At 54.9% G+C, this 17322-nt stretch overlaps 1 protein-coding gene across 1 annotated transcript in view; it reads left to right on the top strand.

Annotated features, from left to right (window-relative positions):
- Nucleotides 1-505: 505 nt before the first annotated feature.
- LOC142475003 (protein scribble homolog) overlaps nucleotides 506-17322 on the top strand; it is a 102727-nt gene continuing 85910 nt past the window's right edge. The window contains exon 1 of the mRNA XM_075581101.1: nucleotides 506-1307. Within this exon, the coding sequence (XP_075437216.1) occupies nucleotides 1149-1307 (159 nt within the window). The 5' untranslated portion in view covers nucleotides 506-1148. The remainder of the gene's footprint in view (nucleotides 1308-17322) is intronic.

Below are 17322 nucleotides of genomic sequence, written 5' to 3'. Positions count from 1 at the left end.
TCCCCGATACCCCCCCCTCTCCCTCTCCCCGATACCCCCCCCTCTCCCTCTCCCCGATACCCCCCCCTCTCCCTCTCCCCGATACCCCCCCTCTCCCTCTCCCAGATACCCCCCCTCTCCCTCTCCCAGATACCCCCCTCTCCCCGATACCCCCCCTCTCCCCGATACCTCCCCTCTCCCGATACCCCCCCCTCTCCCTCTCCCAGATACCCCCTTCTCCCCCTCCCAGATACCCCCCTTCTCCCCCTCCCAGATACCCCCCTTCTCCCCCTCCCAGATACCCCCCTTCTCCCCCTCCCAGATACCCCCCTTCTCCCCCTCCCAGATACCCCCCTTCTCCCCCTCCCAGATACCCCCCTTCTCCCCCTCCCAGATACCCCCCTTCTCCCCCTCCCAGATACCCCCCTTCTCCCCCTCCCAGATACCCCCCTTCTCCCCCTCCCAGATACCCCCCTTCTCCCCCTCCCAGATACCCCCCTTCTCCCCCTCCCAGATACCCCCCTTCTCCCCCTCCCAGATACCCCCCTTCTCCCCCTCCCAGATACCCCCCTTCTCCCTGTTACTCCCTAAAGTTACCCCTCTGCCTTCCGTCCTGCCCATATAGACATCTCCCTTCTTTGCCCTGTAACACCCATACCCCCACCCCTTATCACTAATACCCCAGTCCAGACCCTCATACCCCTCCATCCTAACGTCTTGCTCCCAATGCCCCCCGCCTCTCCTTGACCCTGCAGTCTGAGCCACTTTTCACTCCCCACCCCCAATATCACTCCCCACCCCCAATATCACTCCCCATCCGACAACCCCCAATATCACTCCCCACCCCCAATATCACTCCCCACCCCCAATATCACTCCCCACCCCCCCACCCCCAATATCACTCCCCACCCCCAATATCACTCCCCACCCCCAATATCACTCCCCACCCCCCCACCCCCAATATCACTCCCCACCCCCCCACCCCCAATATCACTCCCCACCCCCCCACCCCCAATATCACTCCCCACCCCCCCACCCCCAATATCACTCCCCACCCCCAATATCACTCCCCACCCCCAATATCACTCCCCACCCCCAATATCACTCCCCACCCCCAATATCACTCCCCACCCCCAATTCCCCACTTGATCTCCTCACCCCCCCTCGCCATGCTGAAGTGCATCCCCCTGTGGCGCTGTAACCGCCACGTGGAGTCTGTGGACAAGCGGCACTGCTCCCTGCAGACGGTGCCCGATGAGATCTACCGCTACAGCCGCAGCCTGGAGGAGCTGCTATTGGATGCCAACCAGCTGCGTGAGCTGCCCAAGGTGAGTGGCACAGTTGAGGTGGGCACCGGGCCTGCGCTGTCATGGGGGGATTGGGCGTGCTTGGTAGCCCTGGCATGCGCACACTGGCCATCGAGGGTCCAGCCATCTGCCAATCCAAGTCTTGATGAGGACGGGCATCGCTCTTGGCAGGAGGTTGGGGTGGCATTTAGTCTTCTGCACACTACCCCCCATCTCTGAGACCACAGACTATATTCCCCGTGAGAGAGCACTGGTTACTACAGAAGGGAACGTAACCAAGCTCCTTGGTGTATGCTGAAGGTGGGCCCTCAGCCTCACGTCTATTGAAGTTGGGTTACCATCAGACCATATAACGATGGGCCATCTTTATCATACACACTGCAGGAGTTGGGTCACCGTGTGCTGGACTGATATCCACAGTTACTCTGAACGATGGTAGCATATGGTAACCTAACACCTGAGGGGGGTGGTGAGGACTTAGCGCCGTATTTACTATGAAGCCTTCTGCTGGAAGACACATCAGTTCCATTCAAGACCTGGGACTGCAAGGTGTCTTCCACCTCTGGAACGTGTCATAGGGCAGAACACTGCTTAGTAAACATGGCCCCAGCGTGGCTCGCGTTCTCCCTGCTTGTGCGGAGGAGGAGGAACCCGGGAACGGATCCCGCCCTGTGAAACAATAAGGGCTCTGTAATTAGGAGCTTATCTTGGAATCCAGTTCCTTATTTTTGTTTTAACGGGGGAGTCACTCAGGAGGTAGGTTATCAGGACATATTATCCAAGGTAACCCAAGCTACCGAGTGTACTTTGCCCTGGGGTACTCTATGAAGGCTGCCCCAGTGTATTATATGGGGTACAGTGGGAAGATGACCCCACTCCTGGCTATGGTGACAGCTCTCCCGCCTGGCTTCTGGGTGTGATACCCAAACTCCTGATTGTGTTATTGGCGTCGGTTCAGCGTGCCGGTAACATATGGTCACCCCAATCCCATGGGTGCTACGTGTGGGGTTATTGTTATAATGGCGATCCCGATATTGGAGTGAGTTATTAAGGGTCTTCATTCATGTTACCTGGTATTGTTCTGTAGAGCAGGGGAGGATATCGCTGCTTCAGCACAGGTGGCTCAATCTGTGGCTCAGTCTTAAACTTCAGCCTAGACTGAGCCACCTGTGCTGAATCAGGGATATCCTGTACACCTGACCTGTTGGTGGCCCTTGAGGACTGCAGCTGGCCGCCCCGGCACTAGTTGGAAGTTACATGTGGTATCTGTGGCGAGTCCGGCGTGTCCTGTTAGGGATTCATTGGGATGGTGGTGTGCTGCCGTAACCGAACTTCTCAGTGTTATGAATGGTCTTGGTGCTTCCGATATATGATTTGGGTGACCGTGTCTGCGCCCCCTCCTCCCGCGCCCCTCCTCCCCTCCTCCCGCGCCGCGCCTCTCCTCCCGCGCCGCGCCTCTCCTCCTCCCGCGCCCCCTCCCGCGTATGTAACCGACGCTGCGGAGACTCTCTGGATAATGTTGGGCTGTGACTGGTGTTTATGGTTCTGTAGGGGCACAGATAGGCATACCGTGGTCCCCTATGTGGGCTGCCCTCACGCTTCCTATAGATTGCAAGCTCCTCTGAACAAGAAGCTCTTCCCCTCTTCCATCGTTTTATTTGTCCTCTGACCCGATCACCCGCTGTGTCTGAACCCCGTGCCCAAACCCCGTGCCCCCTTACATTGCAAAGAGCTACACACGTGTCTGGGAAAGTAGACTGTTCATGGTCCCAAGGCTCAACAAAGTATCCGTACGTTCCTCCTTCTCTTACCGTGCACCCCAAAACTGGAACAACCTACCAGAGACTCTCTCATCCACCACCAGTCTAAGTTCTTTAAAATCTAAGGCTGTCTCACATTTTAACCTGGTCTGTAACTGTTTCATACGCTCATAATATATATTATCTGTAACTGTGCACGCAATGTCTTGTATATAATGTATACCCTGCTCATTATGTAACTGTATTTGTAACCATGTATTATTTGTCCTAACTCTGTGCCCAGGACATACTTGAAAACGAGAGGTAACTCTCAATGTATTACTTCCTGGTAAAATATTTTATAAATAAATAAAAATAAAATAAATAAATGAGCTGATGGTAACCCAACTGATTGAGATCCCTGACGGACTGAGCGAGCGGTCTGTGGGTGCTGTACTCCTTCATTCCTTTCTAATAGATAACAGCCTTTTAAGTGGGTGATGTCCGCTCTCCTCTATGTAATGTTTGGACCCAAAATTAGATGGTAAGCTCTTCAGTGCAAAGTTCTCTGCACAGCGCTGGGCTCACTGTCAGCAGCAGGTGAGGACTCCCCACACCCACCTCTTTCTATGAGAATAAGTCAGGTAGAAATCCCTCCTTTTTCCTTTCGCTTATGGCGGTTATTATTCCTTTAATAGTGTCAACGGCGAACTCAGGGGCGTCACTGTAACCCCCCCTCCCCCCGTGTACAAAATGCTATGATAAGTTGGATGAGTGCATTAAACGTGTATGAAAGACACAAGGAATGGGGGTACCCCTGGTGCACAGAGCTTGCAATCTAATGGAAATAGCAAGGTGTGTACAGCCCGAGCTTAGTGCGCCCCCGCATGGACGCCGCTGGGTATTACCGGTACACTGCGTCTAGTCCCGCGCGCTTCATTCCCCGCGCTAAATGCGGTGTTATTGCTGTGAATTCTGTATTCATTGCATATCTATCTATCTCTACATAAATAAATAACCAAGAAAACATTATCATTGAAGTATTTAACTTAATAATTATTACCATATATGTTTTGGCAATTGGATGTAGTATTGGGCACCCATCCTATCTCTCCCATCTCTCCTATCTCTGCCATCTCTGCCATCTCTCCCATCTCTCCCATCTCTCCCATCTCTCCCATCTCTCCCATCTCTCCCATCTCTCCCATCTCTCCCCTCTCTCCCCTCTCTGTCCTCTCTGTCCTCTCTCCCATCTCTGTCCTCTCTGTCCTCTCTGCCCTCTCTGCCCTCTCTGCCCTCTCTGCCCTCTCTGCCCTCTCTGCCCTCTCTGCCCTCTCTGCCCTCTCTGCCCTCTCTGCCCTCTCTGCCCTCTCGCTGCTTCTCCTGGCCCGGGAGGGGTGTGGACGGCGGTGATTTTGGCGGGTAGTTGTGGGGGGCTGCGGTGGTACCCAGCACTGATCTTTGTGCGTGTGCGATCATGCTGAACTTTCCGACATTGAAAGCGAGATCCGGCCTGGGTTAACCCTTTCCCTGTCGGAGGCTAGCGATGCTTTGTTAAGCAGTTCAGCCCTGTCCCCTATGTAGAGTAGGGAACGTTGCTTAATGGGTTAATCAGTCCCATATAGGATCAGTCACCCAATGACCGTGACATGTTTTTGTTTAATACTCGTGGAATTGGAAATCCTGCCTTACACACACGTGTAACCGTGTTATCAGCGCTCCAGCTGCAGCCTTACACACACGTGTAACCGTGTTATCAGCGCTCCAGCTGCAGCCTTACACACACGTGTAACCGTGTTATCAACTGCATTATCAGCGCACCAGCTGCAGCCTTACACACACGTGTAACCGTGTTATCAGCGCACCAGCTGCAGCCTTACACACACGTGTAACCGTGTTATCAGCGCTCCAGCTGCAGCCTTACACACACGTGTAACCGTGTTATCAGCGCTCCAGCTGCAGCCTTACACACACGTGTAACCGTGTTCTCAGCGCACCAGCTGCAGCCTTACACACACGTGTAACCGTGTTCTCAGCGCACCAGCTGCAGCCTTACACACACGTGTAACCGTGTTATCAGCGCACCAGCTGCAGCCTTACACACACGTGTAACCGTGTTATCAGCGCACCAGCTGCAGCCTTACACACACGTGTAACCGTGTTATCAGCGCACCAGCTGCAGTCTTACACACACGTGTAACAGTGTTATCAGCGCACCAGCTGCAGCCTTACACACACGTGTAACCGTGTTATCAGCGCACCAGCTGCAGCCTTACACACACGTGTAACCGTGTTATCAGCGCACCAGCTGCAGCCTTACACACACGTGTAACCGTGTTATCAGCGCACCAGCTGCAGCCTTACACACACGTGTAACCGTGTTATCAGCGCACCAGCTGCAGCCTTACACACACGTGTAACCGTGTTATCAGCACACCAGCTGCAGCCTTACACACACGTGTAACCGTGTTATCAGCGCACCAGCTGCAGCCTTACACACACGTGTAACCGTGTTATCAGCACACCAGCTGCAGCCTTACACGACTTCCACACTTTTGTAATCAATATACAGTTGTAACAAGGAAAAGCCGGCGGATAAGGAACTCTGCGGTTAGGTTACCATCACCGGTTTGATCTGGCTTTTCCCTATCGGGCTGCTGACCTCTGCTTAACCGTGATGTGTTTAATGGGTTAAAGAGTTGATCCTGTATAGAACCAACGTGACCCAATGACACACAGACATGTTTCATGGGTTATTCCAGGGGTGGCCAACTCCAGTCCTCAGGGGCCACCGACGGGTCGGGTTTTAATGATATCCCTGCTTCAGCACAGGTGGCTCGGAGACTGAGCTACTCATTGAGGCACCTATGCTGAAGCAGGGATATCCTGAAAAACCGGACCTTTTGGTGGCCCTTGAGGAGGGAAGTTGGCCGCTCCTGGGTTAGTCCGTCCCATGTAGGAGCAAAGTGGCCCAATGACCGTGATCCTCGGGAGATGGGCACGGTGATCCTTCTCCTGCCAGGACCACACGTGGCATTACCGTGGAAGGCTTCGGGTTCTGCATGAAGCTGTATCCCACCATCAACCTGCCGGTAATGGTGGCGGATGGAACCCCCCCCCCCCCCTGTCTGTTGGCGTTTCCCTTCTCCGCTACGGCTTGGGGCGTTCCAAGGCCCTCCGCCCCCCCCCCCGTTTTATAACGGGGGTCAACAAAATGGCGCGCCTCAGTCTTCCTCTCGGCTGAAGCAGAAATCCGTCACCGGGTCTGCGCTGGCCGGAGCCGTCCTGGCTAATGACGTGTGTCGGGAAACCCGCAGAACCGGTTCCTCCGAGCACTTAACTCACAAAGCAAATGTTTGATGTGCCGTCTAGAAAATCCGCTTGGCGAGCTCCCCGTGAGACCCGCTGCGTCTCGCAGACGTGTCGTACTCGCCCCCGCTTAATATTGCGGCACGGGTCCGGGGCAGGCACCGGTGATATAAAGGGGAATCTCCCCTGGGTATTTAATATTTGTTACACGTTTGTTCCCCGTACTGGTTGTCCCGTTCCCCCGTTCTCCCCCCCCCCCCCTACTCCCTTATTTTTCTTTTTAAACAATGTATTTTATCCCTAAACCTAAATATTTTATGGCTGCTGAAGCCCCTCTCACTCCCTGACATTGGCAGACCTCAAGGACTCTTGATCTGCCACAAATAAGAGAAGATTCTGATAAGACCCTGTGTAGTCTGCATGGAATACAGCTCTGTGCTGCCTCAGGGGAGCGAAGAGAGTTTTTTCCCCCGTCTGGTTGCTGTGTGAGTACTGCAGGCTTTGGCCTTCAAAAATAAAAATAATAATTTAAACAGCTAGGAAAATAAATAAAGGTGAGCTTGGCGACCTGCTGTAAAAGGCTGTCACATGGAGGTCACGGGGTTAAACTAGGTGGTATTGGGGTAACTGCGCCTCTTATAGAGCCCCCCCTTTATAGCAGCAGAATATTTAGTAGGGGGAGTAATGCCACGTTTTCCCGCCCCCGCAGTCGGCGCATACTTTGGGAATTGGTGTTTTTCCTGCCCGTGTCCTGGTCGATGTCGGACTGTGCATTCCTGTATGAACGGCGGGCTCACTGCTCATCTGACCGCCTCTCTGTTTTGTGCAAAGGAATTGTGATTTCACCTGTAGCCAAACAGATAAAGGGGAGGGCCAACAGCTATCAGATGTGATTTAGAGTGATGGGTCGGTATTCTCTGGTTTCCGGGGTATGGTCGCTGCCCAGCGTTCAGCATTGTGCTGTGTTGGGGTTTTACTGTAGTGTGTACTATTGGGGTATATCCCCACTTGCATTGTTGTGAACTGCCTTCTGGGTTATCTGTCTGTCTGTCTGTCTGTCTGTCTGTCTGCCTGTCTGCCTGTCTGCCTGTCTGCCTGTCTGCCTGTCTGCCTGTCTGCCTGTCTTTGGCTGGGGCCATAGTGGGAGGGAGCAGTGCTGAGGCGCGCTGACGCTGAGGCCAGGGGGCGCGATCGGAGGCGGGGGGAGACTGAGGGAGGCGGGGCAGTGACGTCACTGGGCCAATCGCCCGTGACTCACCGACGTCAACGTCACGGCGCTGATGTCACGGCGCCGTGACGTTGACGCTGCTCCGCGCTGATTGGATGTTTTCAGCCGACAGCGCTCTGAAAAACAGCTTGGCTGTCGGCTGAAAACTCCAGCGCCTCAGCACGCCTGCGGACGCTCGCGCGAGCCCCCTCTCAAGGCATCCTCATTGAGGATGCAGGGGCTCAGCGCGGAGCGTCCGTACGCTCAGCGCGGCCTGTCCTTCTATGGACTCGGCCTTACTATCTAAGTTGACGTCGGTGCGTCGCGGGCGATTGGCCCAGCGACGTCACTGCCCTGCCTCCCTCAGTCTCCCCCCGCCTCCGATCGCGCCCGCTGGCACGCCTCCTCATAGCAGCGTATAACTGAGACCCCCGCACTGTGCCCACCTCCCGGGGCAGCATCACATGGCAGCGTATAACTGAGACCCCCGCACTCTGTGCCCACCTCCCGGGCAGCCCCCTTTCACACTTATCCATCAGTGCCTTGTAACAGCTGTGTCCTCGTTTCCTCTTGGGCTCAGAACATCCCCGAGTTATTCATCTCAGCGCTGCCGTCCCGAAACCACGTAACCCTTTCCCTGCCACGACACAGTCACGCTCTGCGGGAGATCCTCATACAGATAACGGATCGGTTCGGCAGCATTCAGACCGTCGTAAAGTACCATTTCCACTGATTTGGGAAGAATACCTTTTCCGGTTTTCTCCGGGTCCGTGTCACGGGACCCCAGGCCGTTCCCACCTTTTTACCAGGATCATGCATTGAGCAAGACGAGTTAAGGAAATACAATGTACATTTATTCACAGGAAAAGGCAGGCACACAATGTCACACAAAGTACAGCAAAAAGACACACTTACCTTGGAATTGGGGTTGAAAACGATACTTTCCTAGGTGTAGGGGTTTATCAATCCAAAGCTTACCCGAAAAAGTCTTGGAACTGAAATGACCCTGCAGTTCCAAACGCCACAGCCCCCTCTCTGTCCAAAGGGCTGGAATTCACTGGGTACCGCGGAGAGACCGCGGAGAGACCGCGGAGAGACCGCGGAGAGACCTTAGGAAAACATTATCTAATGGGCGCAGGGGGTTACAATACCTCTGACTTTCATTCAAAATTATTACTATAGCCGAATCCAAAGTGTGAGAGATGTATCTGCCGCCAATCGGAGACAAGCTGGTAGGCACAACAGGGTTACCTGGAAATCTGAATGAACCAAGGGGCGGGGGCAATTTGGCACCTTTGGCCTTGGTTCCCACAATGCCACCCGCGGTGACAGGCTCTCGCCAGTCTGGTGGGGGCAAATGGACATGCAAAGAGCATCCATTGATCTCAGGACGTGGATGCTTTGAGTCCTTCCCTCCTGTCCAAATGGTATTGACACCTCCTGCATCCTCTGGGCTTTCATCTCCCCCCGTATGAGGGGAGACAGTGGTACCCACGTTGGTCTGAAAGTCCCAGCTCATCTCTGTGCACAAGCATATATGTTTTAAAACACACAGTGTAATAAAATATACACTTTACAAATATCCTAAGTCGGGGGGTTATGGGAAATAGAATAAGAAGCTGCACGTTATTCCTTACCAGCCATATTCCCCATACAATAAACTTAGGACGGGACTTTTAAAAGTCCCCTCACAACCTTGTAAATGATTGGAGTACCCTCAGACCCCTACACCGGTTCTCGGTGACCTGGGCATTTACTGGGTATTCCCATTAACCTAGGGACCCCTTGACTGTTTCAGGGACACCTACACATCTCTATGCCCCATTTATCTTTCTGGGCTGTGGCTGAAGCAGGGAACCCACAGTTGTGAGTTGCGCAAGCGATTTCAAGGGGAGATATTACTGAGACAATGTGTCTACATGCAGCCCGGCATCCGACCTGATTCCTGGGTACATTTTTAGGGGAACCAGCCACTCTGGGCCCTGACTAGCTAGACGCAATCTGACAACACTTTCTCCGCACCCCCCCACCCCCCAAACTCATCCCACCGCCACCTCTGCTCGCTGGCACTCCCTGCTCGCTGGCACTCCCTGCTCGCTGGCACTCCCTGCTCGCTGGCACTCCCTGCTCGCTGGCACTCCCTGCTCGCTGGCACTCCCTGCTCGCTGGCACTCCCTGCTCGCTGGCACTCCCTGCTCGCTGGCACTCCTGGACAGGTAAAAACACATAGCATAATTACAAGTAATGCTTTTACAACAGTTGGGTCCAAGAGCTGACACTCCTGAACCCCAAAACATGATCAGAGGTAACCAAACGGGCTTAACCTTTTTATTAGTGAGCCTAGCTACCTCTTCACCGTCACATTGTGTCAATCCTACTTCTAGAGTCCTCTCCTTTATCTGTTTGGCTAAGGCATGCTGGTAGCCTATTTAATTCACACAGAACAGAAGGTAAAAGAAATGTCAGGTGCCACGGTGCAGGGGGTCTGTGCCAGTGCCACGGTGCAGGGGGGCTGTGCCAGTGCCACGGTGCAGGGGATCTGTGCCAGTGCCACGGTGCAGGGGGGCTGTGCCAGTGCCACGGTGCAGGGGGGCTGTGCCAGTGCCACGGTGCAGGGGGGCTGTGCCAGTGCCACGGTGCAGGGGGGCTGTGCCAGTGCCGCGGTGCAGGGGGTCTGTGCCAGTGCCACGGTGCACGGGGTCTGTGCCAGTGCCACGGTGCAGGGGGGCTGTGCCAGTGCCACGGTGCAGAGGGGCTGTGCCAGTGCCACGGTGCAGGGGGGCTGTGCCAGTGCACACCTGACCAATAGGCAGGGAAGTTTAAAGCATGTCTCCACCCCTCAGCCAGAAGGCCCAGGGGCGCGCAGTGCTGCGTCTGTGCCCTGTGCCAATTCATGCATCAAGGTGCAGTACTGCGGCCAGATCAATCGAGGCGTATACCGGCATGGCGGAACTTCGGCTCCCACCGTGGTCCGAAACACGGCCAGGCCAGAGGATCTGTGCAAGAACGGGACACTACCCTCCATCTTATCCTAAAGGCCGAGACGCGGGTGTATGGCCAAGGCGCTATCTCTCCCCCCCCCCAAATGGCATTAACGATTCCAAGGCGGCGGCCATCTTTAATGAGACGGGCAGATATTGTGATTATGCTCCCGCAGTGACATTCAAGATCCAGGATCGGGGCTATGCAGGAGACAAGATCCCAGGATCGGGGTGACGCAGAAGGCGGGATCCCAGGATCCGGGCGACGGGGAAGGCGGGATCCCAGGGACGGGGAAGGCGGGATCCCAGGATCTGGGCGACGGGGAAGGCGGGATCCCAGGGACGGGGAAGGCGGGATCCCAGGATCTGGGCGACGGGGAAGGCGGGATCCCAGGGACGGGGAAGGCGGGATCCCAGGATCGGGCGACGGGGAAGGCGGGATCCCAGGGATGGGGCAGGCGGGATCACAGGATCAAGACAATGCGGAAGACAAGATCCCAGGATCAGGACGATGCGGAAGACAAGATCCCAGGATCGGGGCGATGCGGAAGATGAGAAATAAAGGTGGTTTTGTTAGGCAGACGCAGGCGCTGCGTTCCCGTCCCACACACAGGCCACATTGTTCTCCCGAGAACAACACACCTGCAAGAAACACATGCTGCCCTGCGTGGGGGGGGGGGGGGAGATATGGCGCTGGTCTCTGAAGTGTGCTCTCTTGATCTGTGCAGTGCGTTGCTGTCCCCTCTGGCGCTCGGAGGGTTACTGGCGTAGTTGGTGTAATTGGCGCCCAGTGTTGTCGGATTTTAAGAGGAATGTTTTGCTGGATTTGGTTTCTTTGGGGATGAAGAGTAATTATATTTTTTAGCCGTGAGGCGTAAAATAACTTTTATCTGCACTTAGACCACCGGTCCCTGTGAAAGGGGGGGGAGGCGGCGGGGGGTAGGCGGCGGGGGGGGGGGGGTAGGTGGCGGGGGAGGCGGCGGGGGGGGGTAGGCGGCAGGGGGGGGAGGAGGGGGGAGGCGGTGGGAGGAGGGGGGCGAGACGGCGGGGGGGGGGGGGGAGGAGGCGGCGGGGGGAGGCGGCAGGAGGGGGGGGGGGAGGCGGCAGGAGGGGGGGGGGAGGCGGTGGGAGGGGGCTGACTGCTGAAAACTCTACAGAAATGGTTTGAGTAAGGTCACTCTGAAGCTGGGGGGCGGCAGACTCCGGGGAGATATGAGGAAGGGGTGGTGGATTGGCGGAATAGCCTCCCAGCAGAGGTAGTGCTAATACAGAAAGTAACGTGCCTAAGATGGTGACCCGCGACACTCTGCAGTGTGCCCCCCTCCCTCTCTCCCTCTCTCCCAGCGCACTCTCGCACCCCCCTCTGTCTCGCACAGGCACATTCCCCTCCTCTCCCCCCTCTCGCCGTGTCTCTCCTCCTCTCGCCGTCTCCCCCCCCCCTCTCGCCGTCTCCCCCCCCTCTCGCCGTCTCCCCCCCTCTCGCCGTCTCCCCCCTCTCGCCGTCTCCCCCCCTCTCGCCGTCTCCCCCCTCTCGCCGTCTCCCCCCCTCTCGCCGTCTCCCCCCCCCCCTCGCCGTCTCCTCCCCACTCTCGCCGTCTCCTCCCACTCTCGCCGTCTCCTCCCACTCTCGCCGTCTCCTCCCCACTCTCGCCGTCTACCCCCACTCTCGCCGTCTCCCCCCCCTCTCGCCGTCTCCCCCCCCTCTCGCCGTCTCCCCCCCTCTCGCCGTCTCCCCCCCCTCTCGCCGTCTCCCCCCTCTCGCCGTCTCCCCCCCCTCTCGCCGTCTCCCCCCCCTCTCGCCGTCTCCCCCCCCTCTCGCCGTCTCCCCCCCCTCTCGCCGTCTCCCCCCCTCTCGCCGTCTCCCCCCCCTCTCGCCGTCTCCCCCCCTCTCGCCGTCTCCCCCCCTTCTCGCCGTCTCCCCCCCTTCTCGCCGTCTCCCCCCCTTCTCGCCGTCTCCCCCCCTTCTCGCCGTCTCCCCCCCTCTCTCGCCGTCTCCCCCCCTTCTCGCCGTCTCCCCCCCTCTCGCCGTCTCCCCCTCTTCTCGCCGTCTCCCCCCCTTCTCGCCGTCTCCCCCCCTCTCTCGCCGTCTCCCCCTCCCTCTCGCCGTCTCCCCCTCCCTCTCGCCGTCTCCCCCTCCCTCTCGCCGTCTCCCCCTCCCTCTCGCCGTCTCCTCCTCCCTCTCGCCGTCTCCGCCTCCCTCTCGCCCTCTCCCCCTCCCTCTCGCCCTCTCCCCCTCCCTCTCGCCGTCTCCCCCTCCCTCTCGCCGTCTCCCCCTCCCTCTCGCCGTCTCCCCCTCCCTCTCGCCGTCTCCCCCTCCCTCTCGCCGTCTCCCCCTCCCTCTCGCCGTCTCCCTCTCGCCGTCTCCCCCTCCCTCTCGCCGTCTCCCCCCTCTCACTCTCGCCGGGTCCCCCCTCTCACTCTCGCCGTCTCCCCCCTCTCACTCTCGCCGTCTCCCCCCTCTCACTCTCGCCGTCTCCCCCCTCTCACTCTCGCCGTCTCCCCCTCTCACTCTCGCCGTCTCCCCCTCCCTCTCGCCGTCTCCCCCCTCCCTCTCGCCCTCCTCTCTCTCTCTCTCTCTCTCTCTCTCCCCGTCTCCCCTCTCTCGCCAACCTCTCTCTTTCGCCCCCCCCCTCTCGCCCCCCCCCTCTCTCTCGCTGTCACTCAAGTGCAGTACCAAAGGTAAAGGGGAAATACCAACTCCTGGCAGGCCTGTAAATACCAGGGTTTTCTGCCAGCCCATTGGGTAGAATAGTAGCCAGGGGGTTCCCCGCTCCAATATATTATCCCCCGCTCCAATATCTTATCCCCCGCTCCAATATATTATCCCCCGCCCCAATATATTATCCCCCGCCCCAATATATTATCCCCCGCCCCAATATATTATCCCCCGCTCCAATATATTATCCCCCGCCCCAATATATTATCCCCCGCCCCAATATATTATCCCCCGCTCCAATATATTATCCCCCGCCCCAATATATTATCCCCCGCCCCAATATATTATCCCCCGCCCCAATATATTATCCCCCGCTCCAATATATTATCCCCCGCCCCAATATATTATCCCCCGCCCCAATATATTATCCCCCGCCCCAATATATTATCCCCGTTCCAATATATTATCCCCGCCCCAATATCTTATCCCCCGCCCCAATATATTATCCCCCGCCCCAATATATTATCCCCCGCCCCAATATATTATCCCCCGCCCCAATATATTATCCCCCGCCCCAATATATTATCCCCCGCTCCAATATATTATCCCCCGCCCCAATATATTATCCCCCGCTCCAATATATTATCCCCCGCCCCAATATCTTATCCCCAGGCTTGTCAAGCTCACCACATACTTTATTCAGTAGCTTTTTTAGATTAAGGGGTCAGTCCCTCCTAGGGGCAAAGTGTACTAATGGCAGTGACAGGGTTAAGGGACCAGTCCCTCCTAGGGGCAACGTGTACTAATGGCAGTGACCGGGTTAAGGGGTCAGTCCCTCCTAGGGGCAAAGTGTACTAATGGCAGTGACAGGGTTAAGGGGTCAGTCCCTCCTAGGGGCAACGTGTACTAATGGCAGTGACAGGGTTAAGGGGTCAGTCTCTCCTAGGGGCAAAGTGTACTAATGGCAGCGACAGGGTTAAGGGGTCAGTCCCTCCTAGGGGCAAAGTGTACTAATGGCAGTGACAGGGTTAAGGGGTCAGTCCCTCCTAGGGGCAAAGTGTACTAATGGCAGTGACAGGGTTAAGGGGTCAGTCACTTCTAGGGGCAAAGTGTACTAATGGCAGTGACGGGGTTAAGGGGTCAGTCCCTCCTAGGGGCAAAGTGTACTAATGGCAGTGACAGGGTTAAGGGATCAGTCTCTCCTAGGGACAAATTGTACTAATGGCAGTGACAGGGTTAAGGGGTCAGTCTCTCCTAGGGGCAAAGTGTACTAATGGCAGCGACAGGGTTAAGGGGTCAGTCCCTCCTAGGGGCAAAGTGTACTAATGGCAGTGACAGGGTTAAGGGGTCAGTCACTTCTAGGGGCAAAGTGTACTAATGGCAGTGACGGGGTTAAGGGGTCAGTCCCTCCTAGGGGCAAAGTGTACTAATGGCAGTGACAGGGTTAAGGGGTCAGTCCCTCCTAGGGGCAAAGTGTACTAATGGCAGTGATAGGGTTAAGGGGTCAGTCTCTCCAAGGGGCAAAGTGTACTAATGGCAGTGATAGGGTTAAGGGGTCAGTCTCTCCAAGGGGCAAAGTGTACTAATGGCAGTGACATAGTTAAGGGGTCAGTCACTCCTAGGGGCAAAGTGTACTAATCGCAGTGACGGGGTTAAGGGGTCAGTCCCTCCTAGGGGCAAAGTGTACTAATGGCAGTGACATGGTTAAGGGGTCAGGCCCTCCTAGGGGCAAAGTGTACTAATGGCAGTGACAGGGTTAAGGGGTCAGTCCCTCCTAGGGGCAAAGTGTACTAATGGCAGTGTCAGTCCCTCCTAGGGACAAAGTGTACTAATGACAGTGACATGGTTAAGGGGTCAGTCCCTCCTTGGGGCAAAGTGTACTAATGGCAGTGACATGGTTAAGGGGTCAGTCTCTCCTAGGGGCAACGTGTACTAATCGCAGTGACAGGGTTAAGGGGTCAGTCCCTCCTAGGGGCAAAGTGTACTAATGGCAGTGACATGGTTAAGGGGTCAGTCCCTCCTAGGGGCAAAGTGTACTAATGGCAGTGACAGGGTTAAGGGGTCAGTCTCTCCAAGGGGCAAAGTGTACTAATGGCAGTGACATGGTTAAGGGGTCAGTCCCTCCTAGGGGCAAAGTGTACTAATGGCAGTGACATGGTTAAAGGGTGTGTCCCTCCTAGGGGCAAAGTGTACTAATGGCAGTGACGGGGTTAAGGGGTCAGTCTCTCCTAGGGGCAACGTGTACTAATGGCAGTGACATGGTTAAAGGGTCAGTCCCTCCTAGGGGCAAAGTGTACTAATGGCAGTGACAGGGTTAAGGGGTCAGTCTCTCCTAGGGGCAAAGTGTACTAATGGCAGTGACATGGTTAAGGGGTCAGTCTCTCCTAGGGGCAAAGTGTACTAATGGCAGTGACAGGGTTAAGGGGTCAGTCTCTCCTAGGGGCAAAGTGTACTAATGGCAGTGACAGGGTTAAGGGGTCAGTCTCTCCTAGGGGCAAAGTGTACTAATGGCAGTGACAGGGTTAAGGGGTCAGTCTCTCCTAGGGGCAAAGTGTACTAATGGCAGTGACATGGTTAAGGGGTCAGTCTCTCCTAGGGGCAAAGTGTACTAATGGCAGTGACAGGGTTAAGGGGTCAGTCTCTCCAAGGGGCAAAGTGTACTAATGGCAGTGACAGGGTTAAGGGGTCAGTCTCTCCAAGGGGCAAAGTGTACTAATGGCAGTGACATGGTTGTTTTTTATTTGATACATTTCTGTATTGGTGTGAACTTAATATAAGGCAGGTGTTGAAAGTATTTGCACATTAATGCTAAATATTATCACCAATAATGTAATGGATGGCACTTAATAATTATAAGTACAAAATGAATGTAACATGACTTCTATAATTATAGATCAGCAAACTATATGTGGCATCGAGCTGCCGGCGTCACACACTATTTGTTATTTTTTATGATTTAAAGCTGCTGACCTAGCAATATCCTCCGCGTGTTTTTATTTTTTAATAAATCGGTTCTGTACTATGAGAAATAACTTGCAGCATTTAAAAAAATAATACAGTTTTAATGTATTATATTGTAGCAAGCATTTTTGTTTCTATAGCAACCATTTACAAAGTCACATCCCCTTCCTCTTCTGAGACAGGCTCTGGCTCTTGAGCCCCGCCCTCTATCTAGCCATGCACCAATTGTATCTACTGTCTGCCTGGTCACATGATCTAACAGAACTTTGCATCTTGGGTAATCTTCTGCAGCCCTAACAGTGAATGAAAAACCCCCCGAGCTGAATCTTGGCCGATCGGTCTGCAGCTTAGCTAATCACCTGTCAGTGCGCAGATTGTATTGATGCACATATTGATCTGCAGCTTAGCTAATCACCTGTCAGTGCGCAGATTGTATTGATGCACATATTGATCTGCAGCTTAGCTAATCACCTGTCAGTGCGCAGATTGTATTGATGCACATATTGATCTGCAGCTTAGCTAATCACCTGTCAGTGCACAGATTGTATTGATGCACATATTGATCTGCAGCTTAGCTAATCACCTGTCAGTGCGCAGATTGTATTGATGCACATATTGATCTGCAGCTTAGCTAATCACCTGTCAGTGCACAGATTGTATTGATGCACATATTGATCTGCAGCTTAGCTAATCACGTGTCAGTGCACAGATTGTATTGATGCACGTATTGATCTGCATGTTAGCTAATCACCTGTCAGTGCGCAGATTGTATTGATGCACATATTGATCCGCATGTTAGCTAATCACCTGTCAGTGTGCAGATTGTATTGATGCACATATTGATCTGCAGCTTAGCTAATCACCTGTCAGTGTGCAGATTGTATTGATGCACATATTGATCTGCATGTTAGCTAATCACCTGTCAGTGCGCAGATTGAATTGATGCACATATTGATCTGCATCTTAGCTAATCACATATCAGTGCGCAGTGCGCAGATTGTATTGATGCACGTATTGATGCATCTTAGCTAATCACCTGTCAGTGCGCAGATTGTATTGATGCACGTATTGATCTGCATCTTAGCTAATCACCTGTCAGTGCGCAGATTGTATTGATGCACATATTGATCTGCATCTTAGCTAATCGCCTGTTTGTGCACAGATTGTATTGATGCACATATTG

This window comes from Ascaphus truei, chromosome 2 (assembly GCF_040206685.1).
Source record: "Ascaphus truei isolate aAscTru1 chromosome 2, aAscTru1.hap1, whole genome shotgun sequence".
NCBI classification, from domain to species: Eukaryota; Metazoa; Chordata; class Amphibia; order Anura; family Ascaphidae; genus Ascaphus; species Ascaphus truei.
This window is presented reverse-complemented; position numbering and strand designations above follow the sequence as displayed.